At 37.9% G+C, this 19497-nt stretch overlaps 1 protein-coding gene across 1 annotated transcript; it reads left to right on the top strand.

Moving 5' to 3' along the window:
- Nucleotides 1-2039: 2039 nt before the first annotated feature.
- st3gal8 (ST3 beta-galactoside alpha-2,3-sialyltransferase 8) lies at nucleotides 2040-19441 on the top strand. Its single transcript, XM_026932896.3, has 7 exons — nucleotides 2040-2452; nucleotides 11947-12694; nucleotides 14598-14785; nucleotides 15140-15319; nucleotides 15590-15635; nucleotides 15768-15887; nucleotides 17561-19441. The coding sequence occupies exons 2-7, from the start codon at nucleotides 12371-12373 to the stop codon at nucleotides 17780-17782; spliced, it is 1080 nt and encodes a 359-aa protein (XP_026788697.1). The 5' UTR covers nucleotides 2040-2452; nucleotides 11947-12370; the 3' UTR covers nucleotides 17783-19441.
- The last annotated feature ends 56 nt before the right edge of the window (nucleotides 19442-19497 follow it).

The following is a 19497-nucleotide window of genomic DNA, read 5'->3' as shown; positions in this document are numbered from 1 at the left end:
CAAGGTGCAAACTGTTAGTGTGAAAAATTTGCGCTCTAACAGAGTAATAGTAATTCTAGCACATGGTTGGTTTTGGAGAGAAGGAGGATCTACATCTCAATGGCAAATGATTACATCAATCTAACAAAGACAAAGTAAAGACAGGATTACATGAGGTTACTGGACTGAAGGTGCAACATAAAACTGGCTCAAACTGGTTTCTAGTGACAAGAAATCAGAAACTAAAATTTTGAGGATGTGATAAACGGAAAACGTCGCATCACATATGGGTTCACTGCAACCTCAAAAATATAACAGAGACTAAATCATGAGGTAAATATGTGTGCAGATGATCAATAATTACAAGCAGGAGTCAAAACAGACCTCAAAATGTGACAACGTAATCCAGATACAGAATAATACTGTTAATAAGAGAGAGAATAAACTATAAGTAAAATTTCAGCTTCACCAGATCCCCTTCCAGACTGCATAAAGGGGTCACGCCTCTACACTACTTTAATTCAATTCAGATTTATTTATATATAGTGCTTTTAACAATGGACATTGTCACAAAGCAACTTTACAGAAATCCAGAGTTAAAATTTAAATTTATCCCTAATGAGCAAGCCAGAGTGCGATTATAAGTTATTACTCATAAACAACTGTATATTCTAGAATTAAACAGCACTAAGTGCCTTGAAAGGATGTTCAGTACAAGCACTACTTCTGATCTACTAGACTTAACTATGGAGGGCACATGGGGTAACAACACCTGAGGGAGAGCACAAAAACTAATGGACCTAATTTCCAAAATACACATATGAATTAGTATAAATAATTTTCTTTGGCAAGGCCAGTCAACATTAACAATAAAAACATTATAAACACTTTTTCTTAAAGTACAATCGCTGAGTATATAAAAATGACCACATTAAAAAAAGTGTATCAGTAAATAAACAACTATGTAGTGTAATTATAACCACTCAATGTTCTTAATTCTGGTCCAGAGTCTCTATCTTCTGCCTCTTGTGCTTTTACACTACATAGACAGGCTTTTGGACGATCAGAGAGAGGTTACAGCACTTTATCTCATTGCGATTATCATCTGGATATTGTTTTTGTCATTTGAGACAGTTCTCCTGCAAGGATTTCTTATGGGCCCCTTCATTTCTCCTCAGAAGGGCTCGCCTTTAAGAGTGAGCAAACTGCAAACGTGTTTCGTCACCCAAAGGCGATCAAACCAACAAGGAATAACCTAAGAAATGTATAAAAAACAAAGAAATATAGAAGGGGAAAACCCCTCAAAACATATTAGTTTTATAAAAATTAATCACAGACTCAGCAGCAGAAACATCAGGATCTGGGGTCCCTCATAATGCAGCACTTGCAAAAGGCTGGCCAATTGCTTAATCACCAAGCTGAAAACTACATTTCAATTTAGTCATCTTTCTTATTTTAGGACGTAGTTTAATTTGCAATAGCTGGAGTCATTGTGTTCTACCAAGTTCTAGCTCAATAAGCAAAGAATTGTGGGTGATCAGCAGGGCTGTATAGGGGATCTTGTATCTTGGGGATATAGAAGACAGAATGCCATTTTTATCATCTAATACTTCATTTTCTAGTTGGACAGACTTGTTTGCATCAAGATTATACTGCAAGATTACAATGTTTTTGTTGTCTTTCAGTTTTTGGGTGCTCAGGGCATATCAAGTTGAGTGCTCAGAAAAATGTGAATCCTTGAGAGATTTAAAGAACCTGGTTAAATGCATATCCATGGTGTCTTTCAGATCACAACAGGAACCAGCTCTAATTACCAGGGCATCCATAGTCAGGGCATTCACCATTCAAGCATGCCAGTGACTGAGTCTCTGCTTCTACAAGAGAGTAAAGGAAGAGAAAGAAAGACAGAAAGACAGAAAAACAGAACAGTCAGGGTGAGATAGCAGGGGAGGGGAGTGCTAGGGAGGGAAAACAAACAGCCTAACGAGAGTTGTTTTCTCTCTTACTTTTCTTGTTATCTAACAAAACTCGTGGCCTTTCTGGACCTCTATACTAAACCAACATGGCGGGACATATTTAGCTCTTGTAAATGACATGTGAATAGTTAGATTAGATTATGTTTCTAAAATAAATCCGCGATATTTAGGGAAATGTTTTACAACAGAGGTCTCTGGCTCAAAAAAAAAAAACATACTGTGAGTGTACAGTACGAAGTGCAGGCGTCAGACAGACAGACAGCAGCCGCGGATGGAGCAGAGCTGCTGCTGTATGAGGACACAAACTAAACTGAATCATAGAGGAAACTTTTACTTCAGTGGACAGAAAGCGAGTTCACGCGCACGCGCGCACACAGACACACACAGACACACGCGCGCGCGCTCACGCCCCGATAAAAGGCTTGACAATTTCTTCCCAAAGCAGAGGCATGTTACTAGAAAGAGAGCGGATCGAGCAGCCGAGCTGAGAGCCAGCGGTGAGTAAAACAGCTCCTTTTCCTGTAGTCTAAGTGTTCAACCAGCGCACCAGTTTAAAGTGCCAGTAAAGTTGTGGGGAAACATGTTGCTAGACGATGCATTTAAGCGTTGTTCGACAGTTTTTTCCCCTCTCTCTCTCTTTCTCGCTCTCTCTCTCTCTCTGGGTGTGTGTGTGTTTTTTGTAGAACATGCGAAAACAAATTCCCATCCCTCCCGAGCGCTTTATAACTAACAAACCGCCCGTGAGATGTGTGTTAGTGTGTGTGTGTGTGTATAAAAGCAATTACAGGAAGATGGAGGACTTGGGAGGAGTAGAAGTTAGCGTTACTATTTCAGACGTGCTCTGCTGAAGAAATGCCCCAGTTAACGTGTAGAGACACGCGTGGAAACTTTTTAGACGTCAGATGAATCAGAGAGAGCGTGTTTTTGAGGAGTAAAGCAGTGACTCGCAGCTCCTGAGGAGTGGAGCTCTCAGTACAGTTAGAGTGAAAAGTTCGGTGAGGTTGATCAGTGTGTGTGTTTGTGTGTGTCGGTGAGGCTCGGTGAGGTTGATCAGTGTGTGTGTGTTAGTGTGTGTGTGTCGGTGAGGTTGATCAGATCGCGCGTGCTGAAACTAGCTCACACTAACTGGTTTGGTTTCCTCCTTGTCTTGATGGAAGCATTAGGCCAGATGACAGGACTGCAGTCTATATAATGGTGTACTGCCTGGAATTACAGACACCTTTCTCAGCCCCCACACCATTCAAACCTGGTTATTTAGGGGGAAAAATGGAGTAGCCTATAATAAGAAACAGAAGGATTTGGAAAGTATATGGACAGTTCCTGAAGTTAACCGTGGTGTGAGGTACTTTAAATGCATGTGGTCAGGGAGGTCCTCACCATGTATGTTCAGTGCTTAATACACATGTGAGTGAACTTGTAGGAGACATTGTAAAGAGCAAAGAGGGTAGAGGAGGGGCAGCTGCTTTAAATTCCCCAAGATGTCTGAGCTCAGAGCTGCTCGAGCAGGCAGTGGGCTCATGTTTAGCTCTTCATATAGGAGCTTGATGGCTTTTCCTGCTTTTTATTTAGAACGTTTGTGTCTAGGCCTGAATTTGGGCCTAGAAACATGAGCCTGTGAGCAGTCCTCCACAACCCCCACTCTCCAAGCTTTTCTCCACATTACAGTCCTTTCCACCACACACAAATTAAAATCCACCACTGGCTCCTGACAAGGCAGGACCCAAGACAACCCTTTCACCTTCCAGAAAGAATTAAATGTCTGGCTTTGTGGACTAATCTGTAAAAAAAAAAAAAAAAAAAAAATTCTTCTGATCTTCTTAAAGAGAATGCATGTAGGGTTGCAGAAATGTGTACTGCTTTCAGTTTTTAACAAAAAGCATGGATCTTTAGGTTTCATTGATACTTTGTTAAGCAGTTTTAAGCTTTTTTTGGAGGGGCTACTGAAGGTCAATTCTGGGAATCGGATTTTATATGTATTTCCACATATTTAAAAATGTTTATTTCAAATCTTTTTTTATATATATACAGTAAACTATAGTGAATAGAGATAGTAGAGATTGAGATAGTAGATACACACAGTTTATCATTTAAAACTAAGCATTAAGGTGTGGCATGAGTACTGTGTTGTTTTGGTAGCGTAAGCTCAAGGGGGGATCCTTTTTTTTTTAACTGGAAGTGAAGTCGGACACAAGCATGACTAGCACCGAGAGTAGTTGAGTGTTAAGGACTTTGCTCAAGAGCCCGACAGTTGTAGTCTGGCTGGGATTTGAATTCACACCATTCCCTGAAAACTTGCAGTTCTGGTGCTTTAACTCAGGTGACCCAATTCCTGATACATGAAATGCTATAAAGACTTAATCATTAGACTCCTGCAGGAGAAAAAACATGCAGGAGTCTGTGGAGCTAGAACTGGTTATTAGCTGTGTGTGATATTACAGTATACCATGCTTATGAAATTGAGCTTTTATGAACGAAGTCTGAATTACATCAGTACCGATGATCAGCATAGACAACCTGTAAACAACGACCAGTGGTGTCACGCTGTTAAAATGGCCAACTGATGATTATAGAAAATAGTGGCTAAAATAATTATCACAGCTATGCTGATTGAAAAGTTATTTATCACAGTGATTTTTTTTAATTAGAAACAAAATAGTTTTTCTACACTTGCACACAAGAGAAACCCTTTTCTTTTAAACTGTATATAATATTACACCCTTTGTATAAAACTTTAATTCACATTAATTAAATGTATCGTTAACTATTGCATGTAAAATTGTTTCTTTTTTGAAAGACTTAATAGAAAATGTATCATCAGTACTTTTATAATACTGCCACCAACATTACCCATAGCAATACGTAGCTCATTATACATATTTCGCCACAAAACCAGATGTTTAGATGGAGACTACAACGCACTTCTGAAAGTCGCTCTGGATAAGGGCATCTGCTAAATGCTGTTAATGTAAAATGTTATATTACCACAGGCATCGCTGCAGTTTGCTCTCATGCTCTTAGTACGTATTTCATTCCTAAATACCTAAATGAAATTGTGTATTGTGACAATGCCTTACCATTTGTAATATATTTTTGCTATATCACCCACCCCCTTTACCTTTTTAAAGTATTCCAGTGTCTGCATCATGTGCAAGTTGGAAACACCCTCAGGTACTCCTGCTATTGCAAATTGCTAGCAGGCTAGTTACCTGCTAATAAACTAGCCTGTGTGTGTCACAGTTACTACTGCGATGTCTTGATTTGTATAATATGACAGTTTATTTAGCAGTAGCCGAGTCTTTTAAAATACACAGTAACAACTATGTTACAGCAGTGTAATTAGCTAGCTAGTTCTGTGGGTTCTGCAGCTAAAAGCTACCTGGTACGACATACTCCGCTAATAATTTACTGATGGGGTGGTTTCAGAATTATTGACAAACAGGACACTAAATTAGTTTTGACTTTTGCAGTGTGATACCAAATTTCACCCAAACACCAATCTCTATAATAGAAATCAGCCCCCCAGAAGCACTAACTGTTGATTTGGAGTGCTGGGGTACTTTAAGAATGTGGTAGTTGCATAACCTTGGTAGAGAGACAAGTTCTTTCTGCCTGTTTAATAAAGAGGTTATATGAGGAGATTCCTGCTGAGTAAAGGGCACATCTCAATGTACAATCAAATCTGAATAGTTTGGCAAATGCTGCAGGGCCTCCTCAGTATTAGGAGACATTAAAGGCTCCCATTTCACTCGCTCCACTGTGTTATATTGGTATGCTAATGAACCTGTGGATGGTGCCAAGTCTAAGAGCTGAACGACTGTGTGAACTGCCACAGCAATTGACCAAACTTTATCTTACAGATCCAGCAATGGATAAACGTGAGCCTTTTTTTTTTTTTACTACTGATAGGCTATAATGACTTTCTTAAACCCGTGAAATCTACAGTAAATTCTTTCTGGTTGTTTGCTGTATGTTCAGCATCTTCACAAAATAACACAATAACAGCTTCCATTTAAAAACGCCACAAAGCCTGAGAATGGAAGAACATGTTGACCCAGATGAGAGGGCATTTTTTGGGGGGTATTGGAACAGTGGGGTGAAAAAAAATCAGTGAAAAAAAAGCAGTCACTTTTCTTTATTGTAGTTGCAATCAAATCTCAAATGTAACCATGGTGTCTAACCAATTTATATAAAAATCATCCAGCAAAGTAAGTACATTGCATTCATTTTCTCTTTAATGTAAGTTAATTCATATTCAGCATCTGCAATGAATCTATATTCAGCCAATGCCAATCGTTTTTTTTTATATATATATTGTTTTATTGGAGAAGAAAAGGTTGGTGGTTCAGCTTCATTCATTTTTTTCTTCCTAAGCCCTGGTAATTAAGGTTTTTATTTCTTAAGAATGCTGACTGGGGAGGAGCGCTGCTTGCCTGCTGCTTTGCTGACTGGATGGCTTTTGCTGATGCCAGCTGTAACCACAGTGGTGTGTGGGATTTGGCACGCAGCAGCTCTCCCCACCGGTCAGCTGAGTGTTGTGACCCCAGAAAATTGTGCTCCTTTCTAGCCCACTACATTTAAGCTCCCAAAGGAAAGGCCGAACTGGTAAAACTGCAGGTTTTTGTGATGTAAAAATTGGAACCCAGATAAATCATGGCAGATCTTTTTTCACCTTTAATGTGATATAGCAATCAACAAAATTTAAGTGGAAACCAATTTCAATTCAATTTTATTTGTATAACACTTAACAATGGACAGTGTCACAAAGCAGCTTTACAGAAATCCGGATAGAAAAATTAAATTTAAATTTACCCCTAAACAAATTTTAGGGAAAAACCTTAACAGGAATAACCTGTTTGCATAAGTTTTCACACACTAATACTTTTTTAAAACACTTAATTTTAATACAGCACTGAGTCTTTTTAGGTAAGAGTCTGCCAAATTAGCACATCTTGATTTGGCAATTTTATTCCACTCTTCCTTGCAAAAAATGCTCCAGATCTATCAAATTGTGAGGGGATCTCCTGTGTACAGCACTATCCAACTCATTCCACAGGTTAGGATTTAGATATAGGCTCTGACTGTGCCATTCCAAAATGTTAATCATCTTCTTCTGAAGCCATTCTTTTGTTGATATGGATTTGTGACTTAGGTCATTACTGTGCCGGAAGGTCATCTTCAGCTATATAACAGAGGCCTGCAGGTTTTGTGCCAAAATAGTTTTTTTATTTGGTATCCATGATTTCCTCTGTCTTGATTAGAGTCCCAGTCCCACCTGAAGAGAATCAACCCCATAGCATGATGCTGCCACCACCATGCTTCATCATGGGTATGGCGCCCTTTTGGGTAATAAGCTGTCTTTGTTTTTGTGCCAAATATATCTTGTAGAATTATGCCCGAAAAAGTTCTACCTTGGTCTCATCAGACCATAACACATCTTTTTTCCCGAAGAAAGGGCTTCTCTCTAGCCAGCCTACTCCATAGCCCAGACATTGGAACAATACAGGGAGTGACCAGTACTTGGCAGATATTCCTGCAGCTCCTTTAATGTTGCCATAGGTCTCTTGGCAGCCTCCCTGATAAATTTCTGTCTTGTCCTTTCATCAATATTGGAGGGATGTCCTGTTCTTGGTAATGTCACTGTGGGCCCTGATTTCTCCACTTGTTGATCATGCTTTGTGAGCTCTTTGTGGACCATGACTTCTGTAGTCCGATGAAACCAAGAAGATGGCAAGAAAATCCTACAGAAACAGCTGCTCTTTATTTGGGGTTAATCAGAATCACTTCACGGATGACTAGGGATGTAATGTACACTCGATTCAGATCACAATACTGGCTTCGCGATTCAATTCAATTCAATTCATTTCTCAGAATATTTTGAACAAAATTTGAATGAAGAAAAATATGACTGAAAAGACTTAGAGGTTTAATATTGTAAACAAAATGTACTACAGGTTCACCATAATTTAAAAATAAATAAATAAATTTATAAATTCTCCCCAAAATTTGATTTAATAAAGAAAATATCTGACCTGAGGAAACGATCGATTGAAACATAATGAGCTCCATAGCAGCATCTGAGGCATCATTTTAACTGCAAATAGAGCTCCAAAGTTGACTAAAATGCCAGCCTTCTGCGATCTCTTTCTTGGGCACTGCAGATTGTGGCTCAGGGCTAGTGTCATTTGAAAGATAATGAAAGGCTCTTTTTAACAGCTATGATGAGTAGGTTTGCACAGGATACCGGATACCGTGATTAATGTTGTATATGCGGCAGCTAACATTACGCTAATTGCTGTGTGTAAATAATAAAATTAGTCGTGATCGATAGTAAGTGAGCTGACGTTCCCAATTTTATGATTTTTATGGAGTTAATTTCCAAATTCAGTTATTTATTCCTAATGTTGTGTCCATTCTTAGTACTCTGAGGACAATTTCCATTTGCTTGATTTCAGTGCTATAGGGAACGGTAGACATTGAATTAGTTGCTTGCCAATTGTATGATTGTTCTTGAGTTTTTCCAATGGCCAGTTATTCATTCTCATTAATAACGTATTCAGAGGAAAATCTGGTTTGTCTGTTTTCATTTATATCAGTGTATTTCTGTACATTTGGTTCCTTTTTTTAGGTTTGTATTATGAAGTAACACAATATTGCGTGGTATCGTGATACTATTTCTAATACTCAGCTTTTAAGCGTTAACTGCCAGGCTCCACCTAATAACGAAACATTAGCATTAGACACTACTGTTATCTGCAATTATTTGCAAGTACTTGCACTGTACTGCACTATCTGTCATTATTACTACTATTTATATCAGACTGTTATTTGCACATTTTTGCTATTTGCACATCTGCATTTTATCCACTGTATATATCCACTACATCATATTGCATGCTTACCACTACCTGTATACTGTTTATCTCAACTAACTGCACCATAATTCTTATTTATTCCATTTAACTTAATTGCCATTTGCATTACTGGTATGCATCATTTTGTTTACCTTTACCTGTACACTGTTAACTTATTGCACCATAACCTTGTTACCTCATTTTAACTTATTTGCTATTTGCACTACTGGTTGGATGCTAACTGCATTTCGTTATCTCTGTACTCGTACTCCTCGTACTCGTACTTGGTATCGTGATACTTCAGCTGGTATAGTAAGATATATTTATGGTATTGTGACAACTCTAATTCCCGGTAATGGTGTAGGCTGTCCATGAAAGAATGCGATCATGTGACCAGCGTGCTCTCTCTATATACTGTATTTTAAATCTATGGGTTGTGCAGATGGGGACCACTGGTGTTCAAACAGTACAATTGCATTATATGCATAAACAGAATGCTGATATGGCACATTGTCACATTTTTGCACCGCGATGCATCGTGTCACAATGCATTGTTACACCCCTACTGGTGACGTGTATGATAATTACTTTTGAACCGAGGGTGAATGTGATTGGTTAATTCTGAGCAGTCACATGCCCCATTATAAAAGGGTATGCACACTATGCAACTGGGTTATTGTAAGTTTTTACTTTTTTTTCCCCCCCACCCCCAAAATCTTCTATTTGGTTGGTTGCTATATCACATTAAAGGTGGTTTTATTTTTTACATAACAACAACCTTCAGTTTTAACAGGAGTGTGTAGGTAGGAATTTTAATATCCACTGTGAATATAGTGCAAAGTACTTTTATCTAAAAAAAAAGTGTTGTAACTGTCTAGGTTTTCATCATGAGACCTTAAATTTAAATCTAGACAATGTCACACCATTTCAAGACTTTTCAAATGTAATTGCACCCTATAAACTGCGTTGACACCAAAATATCATTTTCTTCAAAAGCTTCTTAGTACTGTACTGCAAGTTTAGAGGTTATTCATGATTGCAGATTTCTAGAATAACATATAAAGAGATTGGTGCTTTATAAGCTGCAGTTTGCAATGTGTACAAGTTTTTTTTGCGTGAGACTTTTAGCATTCAAATTCTAAAGCACTGCTTTATTTATGAAGTTGCTTAATGCAGCCAGGGTGCGGGAGAAGCTCTGCTAGAGTCCTGCAAACTGAGCATGAGGCAACAGTTGGTTCTGTCTCTTTCTGCCTTCCTACTACACCATCACTGCACTTCCGACAGCTTTCATGCTTCACTCTCACGACAGCATTGCAAGAAATGCCTCAGAAGACCGAACATGAAACAGCATGCGCGCTGTGAATTACAGGAAGAGCAGCTGTTGATCAGTTTTTTTTTTTTAAGATGATTTGAAATTTGCTGCCGTATCGGAGTTTGCTGCCCTAAATGTAGAGAAATAATGCCAGATGGATCCCAGGGTTTTAATTAAACGAGTGCTCTGCAAATTTACTGGCAATGTACCAGGCTGTTCTCTCAGCTGATAGGTGAGCTTCCTTCCAGGGGTCTGTTTTATCTGTGTTCTGCGCTTGTGCAAACACTAAGATGATCGGCACTGTGCAAATACTCATAAGGTTTTATCTACTGTAATTATTATAATAAATATAAATATATACAGGTCAAGAGATTCAGTTAATGTTCACATCAAATAACAGAATGAAGAAAAAAGGTGATCTCGGTGACTTTAACTCTGACATGGTTGTTGTGACATGGTTGTTACCAGATGGGCTGGTTTTTTGTATTTCAGAAAATGCTGATCTCATGGGATTTTCATGCACAACAATCTCTAGAGCTTAGAGGTGTGGGGGGAAAAACATTGAGTGAGCAACAGTTCTGTGGGTGGAAACGCCTTGTTCATGAGAGGTTAGAGGAAAATAGACAGATTGGTTTTGAGCTGCCAGGGGGTCTATAGTAACTCAAATAATCAATCTGTACAACTGTGGTGAGCAGAAAAGCATCTCAGCATGCACAAAACATCGAACCTTGCGGTGGATGGGCTACAACAGCAGAAGACCACACTGGGTTCCACTCCTGTCAGCCAAGAACAGGAATCTGAGGCTATCATGGGCACAGACTCATCAAAACTAGACAGTTGAAGACTGGAAAAAGACCAGGTGATTTTTTTTTTCTAATCTTCAACTGTCCAGTTTCAATCTTCTTCCAGTTTCGGTCTTCTGCTGTTGTAGCCCATCCACCACAAGGTTTGATGTTTTGTGCATGGTGATGTGCTTTTCTGCTCAGCACGGTTGTAAAGAGTGATTGATTAAGTTACTATAGACTTCCTGGCAGAATTCTTTCCTTTGTGAAACAAAACCCCTTCACAACACCTAACCAAGTCAAGAACACTCTGGAGAAGGTAGGCGTATCACTATCAAAGTCTACAATCAAGAGACACCTTCAAGAATGTAAATACGGAGGGTTTACCTCAAGATGCAAACCACTGGTAAGACTCAAGGACAGAAAGGCCAGGTTAGACTTTGCTAGAAAACATCTAAAAAGCCTGCCCAGTTCTGGAACAATATTCTTTGTTCAGCCCAGTTGAGCATGCTTTTCACTTACTGAAAACAAAACTGAAGGCAGAAAGACCCACAAACAAGCAGCAACTGAAGGCGGCTGCAGTAAAGGCCTGGCAAATCATCTCAAGGCAGGAAACTCAGCATTTGGTGATGTCCATGGGTTCCAGACTTCAGGCAGTCACTGACTGCAAAGGATTTGCATCCAAGTGTAGTAAAGTGTAGACTTTCAGTTTTAATTCAGTGGGTTTAAGAAAAATATTGCATTAAGTTTTTAGGAATTACAGCCATTTATTACATAGTCCCTACATTTTCACAGACTCTTTATATTTATAATTAATGTTAGTTTGTCCAGTTACTTTTGAGCCTGTGAAAATTGAGGGACTGTGTTAAAAAAAAATTACAGTTAATGTAATATTTTTATTAAACCCGTTGAATTAAATCTGAAAGTCTACACTTCAATCACATCTTGATCGCTTTGTATTAAATCCACTGTGGTGTACAGAGGCAACTCTGTGTGTGTGTTAGGTAAAATGTAAAATATTATAATAAATGTATTATGTCTTTCAGGAATGAGGCTGTGAAACAATAGACGTTGGCCATGCGGACTGAAATATCAAGACATTAACTCAAAAGGGAGGTCTGCCACTGGTTAAATAGGAAAATCAGAATTCTCCTTTTCCTCTTCTCATTTCTTTGACTTCATGATGGATTTATTGTGACCTTTGGCCCCAAAAAAGAGCTGGAAATACCATCAAAATTGAAAGGACCAACTGGAGTAACCATTCTTGCCATTTTACTCCTCAGCCGACAATCATTTTGGATTGTAAACAGGTTTACAGATTAATTTCAACCCCTGCAACTCATCTTGCTGGCTCAGTGGGAAAATAGACAATCAGTAGCAAGTTCTGGGTTCATCATGTTAAAGTAACCCACTAGCACTGATTACATCACTTTTCATCCTGCTTAGCATTGAAAAAGGTCTGGCCTGACCATGCTGCTGAAGAAAAAGCTGTGCATCGGTGCCGTGTTCTGCGGTGTCCTGTTTTTTATGATCGCCTCTCATACCATTCAGAAGAACAGCATCCTGCCTGAGATGGACGAAGCTGCTCACAGCACTGCCAGGACTCTGACAAAGAAGCAGACTCAAACCAAGACTGTAACTGAGAGGAGTCATCTTCGCTTGTGTAGCTGCCCAACTTGTATCGCAGATCCAGGCGTTTCGGAGTGGTTCGACCAACGCTTTGACTATAAGCAGCAACCTTACCTTAGTGCTGAAGAAAATCAAATAGATCCAGTCTCATTAAAGTGGTGGCTGGTAAGTTTTTTAATTATAGTCTGTCAGTAATTCTTAAATTACTAGAATGGAGTACTATTTATCAAAAATCCCGTTATGGTATTTCATGTCTGTTGGCAGTAGTTTATCAATGGATCAGATGTTAATGTGGGTGTGTATTATGTGTGTGTATTAGGGCTGCACAATTTAGACAGAAAAATGTGATAAATGTGAGATAAAGGTGTTGGATGTCATGCTGACAATATGACATGCAATGAATTAAGAAATATTTAAAAAAATAAAAATATATAGCTGTTTGTGTGGCATCAATGTAAACAATAGTTTCTCAAATATAAGGCCTACAACTTAATATGCACCATCATCAACACAGGCCAAATACCAGATTACTTCCTATTCACTACTTCTGCACTCTACCTAGGTCATGTTACGTAGTGGGCAAGTAGTGTGCTCCATCTGAGATTTAGCCACAGGACAAAATGGTATGGAATGTGATACATCTTTGAATGCCCAGTCGTGTAAAATTAAAAAGTAATCCCTGTTAAAACTAGCCTTAAAAGTTAAAAAAAAGCCATTGCTGCTAGACATGTTTAACACGAAACACTGGACAGATGGTCGTCTTCTTCTTGAGGTTTTTATCATCTAAAAGTGATAACTTTTTAACTGCCACTCTGCAGCATATATCTAAATGTAGGCCCTTCAGTTTGTTCCTCAGCAGTTTTTAACTTACACTGAGTCAAAGCCAGTAGATCAATGCTGATAATAGCATCAAAACCATGAAAAAGCTAGATTTCCTGCTCTCATCTCTCACCTAGATATTGGTTGTCTCTGTTCCTACTCTGGTATTACTTCATTTAACTCACTGTCATCCTGACTGGGATTGATAGTTAAATGATTATCTAGATTTTAACTGAAGTTCAGTATTTTATGTTTGAATGTTAGAATACATTATTACATTATCAGACTTAAGATCACCTGCCATCCTCATCATTACTTTCAGCCATAGTTCCTTTGCATCATTACATCAGCCAATCGAAACCGGACAGTTGAAGATTAGGGAAAAAAAACACCTGGTCTTTTTCCAGTCTTCAGCTGTCCAGTTTGGGTGAGCCTGTGCACATGATAGCCTCAGATTCTTGTTCTTGTTTGACAGGAGTGGAACCTGATGTGGTCTTCTGCTGTTGTAGCTCATCTACCTCAAGGTTCCAAGTTTTTGGTTTTCGCTCTATTCTGTGTAAACTCTAATACACAGTGTTTCAGGCTTCATTACTCATCCTGCCAGATGAGTTTTTCAGGTTCTCCGAGTAACCTCAAAACTGCAGCTCTTTTTTCACCACCACTGGTCCAGAGACACATCTGGAAAACTTCAGACAGTCCCTGATATTACTATTATTTATTTCACAGGTACAACAATTCACTGAGGTGATTCCCAAAGCTGCCCTTCTAATTGTGATTATTTTACCAACAAAACCCATTCATGCCAGGGACCAAGAGCACAAATAGGCAAAAGAAAATGCTACTTTCTGTCATGAGCCTACATTTCACTAAGGTTTAACTTAATGTAATTAAAGGCTTTCAAGTTTTCATAGGCACTTTTCATGGTAATGGAGTTGAACTCGGATAAACTTGGCAGTGGTGCAGGTTCTGTGGTATTCTGTGCACAGTGCAGTTATACACGCACACCGATCTCACACACACAACCTTGCTGGAGATCTTTTGAGAGCTGATGAAATGAGACATAGCTCAAGCACACAACCAAATAAAAGATAACTTTTATTCCATTGCATGCAAAATTAGAGGCTTTTTCTGTGTGCTTATTTCAGGTTAAGTGTTTATTTATGTCTTTGCATCTCTAGATAGAGAGTTTACTTGTTCTATTTTTAAATGTGCATTATTTTTTGCATTCTGCTTTTTAACATGCATACAGGGTTTGCAGCGGTCAGCAAATGAGTCCATCAGTGAAATAATTGAGAAGATGTTTTCAGTGATTTCTCATCCTGTGAAAAAAATACATCAGCCAAGTCAGTGTAAGAAGTGTGCTGTGGTTGGAAATTCAGGAAATTTGCTTCAGTCCAAGTATGGAGCTTTGATAGACTCCCATTCCATTGTCTTCCGGTATGCACCATCCTACTGTTTGACCTTTAATCTATTTAAAGTGTTTGTCAATTTGTTTATTTCTTAAATTATGCCTTATTTTAGTGATATCTTTGCTGCTCTAAGTGCAGAAGGGGTTATAGTGGATCAAATGTGGGAACCTTCTGTGGTTCAGTCTATTATCATATTGCTACTTAAGTTTACAGCCCACATAATGCAAAATGTTAACAACTATTTGAGCACTTCAGAAAACAGTTATGCAAATGCACAAAGAGGAAGATTCCATGGAACTTTTGTTTAAATTCTTTTTACCGCTCAAGTTACATTGTGAGGCAGCTAACGTTTTCTCTGTGGACTTGCTTCTTTTTGTTACAGGATGAATAAAGCTATGACTTGGGGTTTTGAGCAGCATGTAGGGAACAAAACCACTCACCACATCATGTACCCTGAGAGTGCTGTGGATCTGGCTCCTGGTGTCCATCTTGTCCTGCTACCTTTTAAATTGAGAGACATTGAGTGGGTGACCAGTGCTCTTTCAACTGGGGAAATCAAAAAGTAGGTTCCTGACACAGCAAAATCAACACATCATTTCTATATCTGAGCAATATAAATGTGGTCTGTTGAGCCCCAGATTGGCTTATAGATAGACTGCAGTCACCCAGTCTGATCACTGATATTTAACACATTGATATTTAAATGTAAATGGTTATTATTTATTACTATTGAAATGTTATGTCGTTTGCCACACTGTTTTAAAATGCTGGCATCTGTAAAATGTTAGAAGTGCCATATTTAGATGTTTCTGTTTTTTATCCCTATCTTCAGGACCTACATGAGAGTGAAAGAACTTGTGCAAGCAGATAAAGATAAGGTGAGTGTGATCCTTTAAATACCACAATCATGTAATATATGAAGTGTGGTCACTTTGCCTGAAAATTATAGATATCAGAAGACCTGTTTCTCTAAATACAGCCGTGTTTTTGTGATGTGTTTGGGTTTGCAGGTGATTGTGGTGAACCCAAGCTTCTTCAAATACACTCATGACCGCTGGACAGAGCACCATGGCAGATACCCCTCTACTGGCATGCTGGCCATCGTGTTCGCTCTGCACCTCTGTGATGAGGTAAACCTCTTACTTCCTGCTTATCTTCACAACAAGGGTGCATCTGAACTGCACCTTAGTGTGATAACCTTAGACCCATATAAAAATAATAATTAAAAAGAAAACTTTTAATTGGTCTTGATTAAGTTGCCAACAATTTTTAATTCATTCTATTCTTTTGGCAGGAATTTGGCATTTAGAGTGTTTTTCACTTAACAGCACTGCGCAGCTCCAAACCCAGGACTATCTGTATCTATTTTTCTATTTCACCCCTGTAGAGCCAACAATTTGTTTATTATTTCGTGTAGATCATCATCTTAATCCGACAATAATTAAGGAGACAGTAACTAATTTAAAGACTGAATTTTTGAAACATTGATTATTACAATAGGTTTAGGAATGAGACCTCCCTAATGTGAGCTATATCCACACCAAAAGGCTGCTTGGGCAGCCTGGTCTAAAACAAATGAACCAAAACATGGGAACAATTCAGTAATTTTAAAACTCAGAATAGCCTAATGAAAGTACATCATGTACACACATTTAAAAGTTCATGACCTCAATTTTGCATTGAGGTCATTCTCAGATTCTATGTTGGGACACAAAATTGAAAAACTTTGAAAAAATTGAAAAAGTTGTTACCGGTTATAATAACTTCCTTTTATTACTGCCACTGCTTCATGCTTTCTGCTGCTGATGGTACAGAATATTAGACTAATTCTAGTTCATTGTGCAAAAAATAAGATATGATATATAAACCGGCAGCCAATAAATTTGACTGAAACCTATATTATTAAATAGGGAAATTTGCAATGATTGCAGGATTAACATGATCCCAACTAAGATCCTTTTCACATCCTGAAAATGCAGTATATTAGACCACTGCTATTACATTAAATGTTTATTTGAATCTGCCTTGTTTTCATTCATATCTTATTAGTCTAAATGGTATTTTTGTTCTGACTCTTGTTTTAATGGTATATCTTATTGCAACTGACACCAAAAGGAAAAAATATATATAAATAAATAAATATATTTCAGTCCCTCACACTGATCTGTAATGAACGTGATCACAGAGCACAAGTCTCAGCTCATAGTCAACTGTAACATTACCACATCAGAGTTTTTAGTATCCTTGAAGCAAGTTATTAAAACTCATTCATGCTCAGTTTCTCCTTTTTTGTATTAATCATTGCAGCAGCTCATCTTAAACCATAGGCTACAAGAGGATACAATAAGAACAAGTTTATGAATTTCATATCTGTATTCAGGACCCTGAAGTGGGCATGGCCTAAACCAGAAAGGTTTATGCCCCTGGAATGACTGGAAAACACTGGGAAAAAATCCCAGAAGTAGAAATGCCAGTACTTTTAGCATGTTATAAATAAACACTGTAAATGCACTGTAAATCATGCAACATGGTCTGTGTTTGTCCTGTGAGCTGCACATCTGAGTGCTCACTCATGCTCTCGTGGAAGTAAAAACCTCCCATCTGCACGACTTTTTTGTTGCATTCCTGACACACACCTCTGTCTTCAACCTGATGCCCTGTGAACCTTTCTGGCAAGCTTTAAAAAAATTTGTATCCATTTATAATGAAATGTGTATATATATATATATATATATATATATATATATATATATATATATATATATATATATATATATGATTTTGTTGTGTCCTCTCCCTCCAGGTCTCAGTGTTTGGTTATGGGGCAGATCCACAGGGAAATTGGCATCACTACTGGGAGGACAACAAGTATAGTGGAGCCTTCCGCAAGACAGGTGTGCACAGTGCTGACTTTGAACATGAGATCATTCGGAAATTGGATGCAGAAGGCAAAATTAAAGTCTACCCAAAAGTGGAAAGTAAGGCTCCTGTTACCATTAAAAGAATGAATAACATAATAGTATGACATATTGACACTGAGCCAAAGAAGAGCCACAAACAGCTGTGATCCACCCAGCTATTAACTGACCACTGTGAGGTACGCTGAACCAAACACACTGACAACAATCTGCATTCTCTCCAGACCAAACAATCCTTTATTATTATTATTTTAAATGCTCTATTGTTACTTGCCTTGTTACTTGTGTTTTATGCTGAACCAGTTTGTGTAAAGATCCAGAAGTTAAGGAAAATGAGCATATAAAAGCAGCCTTGGGGAGCAGCTAAAGGCTGATTTGTCCACACTGTGCTACACCTAATAGCCTTATAGACACTGGTGATTTAGGAGTTGTACATCCTTAGACTCAGTGTAAATTGCAATGACCAAAACTATGTTTAAAACATATTGAGGTTAAACCCTTGGTTCATGTCGATATCACATTTTACTGCAGCTAACAACAAAATGTACTTTGTTACAATTAATGAATGTCTACAAAAACTGCCTTTAAATTCGTATTTTTACTGTATGGTTCAATGGAGCATATGGAAAAATGACATTTTATAGGCATTGTTTTTTGGACTGTAATGTGTCATGGATATACATATGGATTTTCAGTAACAGTCAAACAGACAGTATTAAAGACATGTTAAAAGGACATGGCCAACCTTTGCAGCTACAGTGTGTTGCATAAGTATTCTCTTTTCCACACCGACCTCCTGGAAACAAAGGGGTGAATATTTATGCAAGGCATTGTTGGTGTAAATCATAAATAAGGTCTTGAACCTCAGCTGTTCTCAGCATTGGGCATCTGTGGCCTTTCCACAGCAGCACTGATTAGACAGACATTTCACTGGGGCCACAGATTCCTCACTGATATTTTAGTATCTGTATTTTAGTCACATGCATTTGAACATCTCTTGCCTTTCTTAACATGTGATTTTTAGTAATAAGTGGGACACCTGATTTTAATAATTGGAATGACGGACAGAAATGAAACAGAGGTTCTCAAAGTCAATGTGTTAAAATAATATGGTTCAAAGTCAGTGTGTTATTAATATACTGTGGTTCAATTAATCTCTTTCAGACTGGTGAAGATGCTGAACCTTGAATTTTTAGTTTTATATCATTTTTTATACTCTGTTTCCTTTGTTATATGACTGTGGTTTAATTCGTGATTTTATGTTTATGAATGTATTATGGTTTTTGTTATACACTTTGTTGCCCTGTGTCAAGTAAGTGTTATTACTGTGGTCTACTGAGACTCAAAGTGTAGCCTTGAGCACAAATTCACTTAAAAGATAATCATTCCATTGAGATGGAAGAATAGATAGATGGTCTATATGATTTAGTATATGCATGAAAATAATTCAGTGGACACGGACGTTTGTTTCTATAACATTATTATTCCAATATCAAACATTCAAAATTATAAACAATAAAAGGTTGAAATTAAATAGCAGAAAAGAGAGCTCACTAATACAGATTGCTATGACATTTGTTTTAGATAAATTAAACAGTTTTTTTTTTTTTTAATTTCAGTTGTACTCCATCATAGACTTAAAGGAAACAGCAGAGAGAGACATTATTTTCAGTTGTTAATTCTGTGTATTGGCATCACAAGCATTAGTCACAGGCCTTACCTTGTACCCAATGTGCAAGTAGAAAAATAAAGAAGTAAATCACTCATCTTGGTTACTTATTATTTATAAAATAATACAGTTTAAACATTACTTTTAAAATGA

The sequence above is a fragment of the Pangasianodon hypophthalmus genome, chromosome 20 (assembly GCF_027358585.1).
Source record: "Pangasianodon hypophthalmus isolate fPanHyp1 chromosome 20, fPanHyp1.pri, whole genome shotgun sequence".
NCBI classification, from domain to species: Eukaryota; Metazoa; Chordata; class Actinopteri; order Siluriformes; family Pangasiidae; genus Pangasianodon; species Pangasianodon hypophthalmus.
The sequence above is the reverse complement of the archived record's forward strand: the minus strand, read 5'-3'. Positions and strand labels throughout refer to the sequence as shown.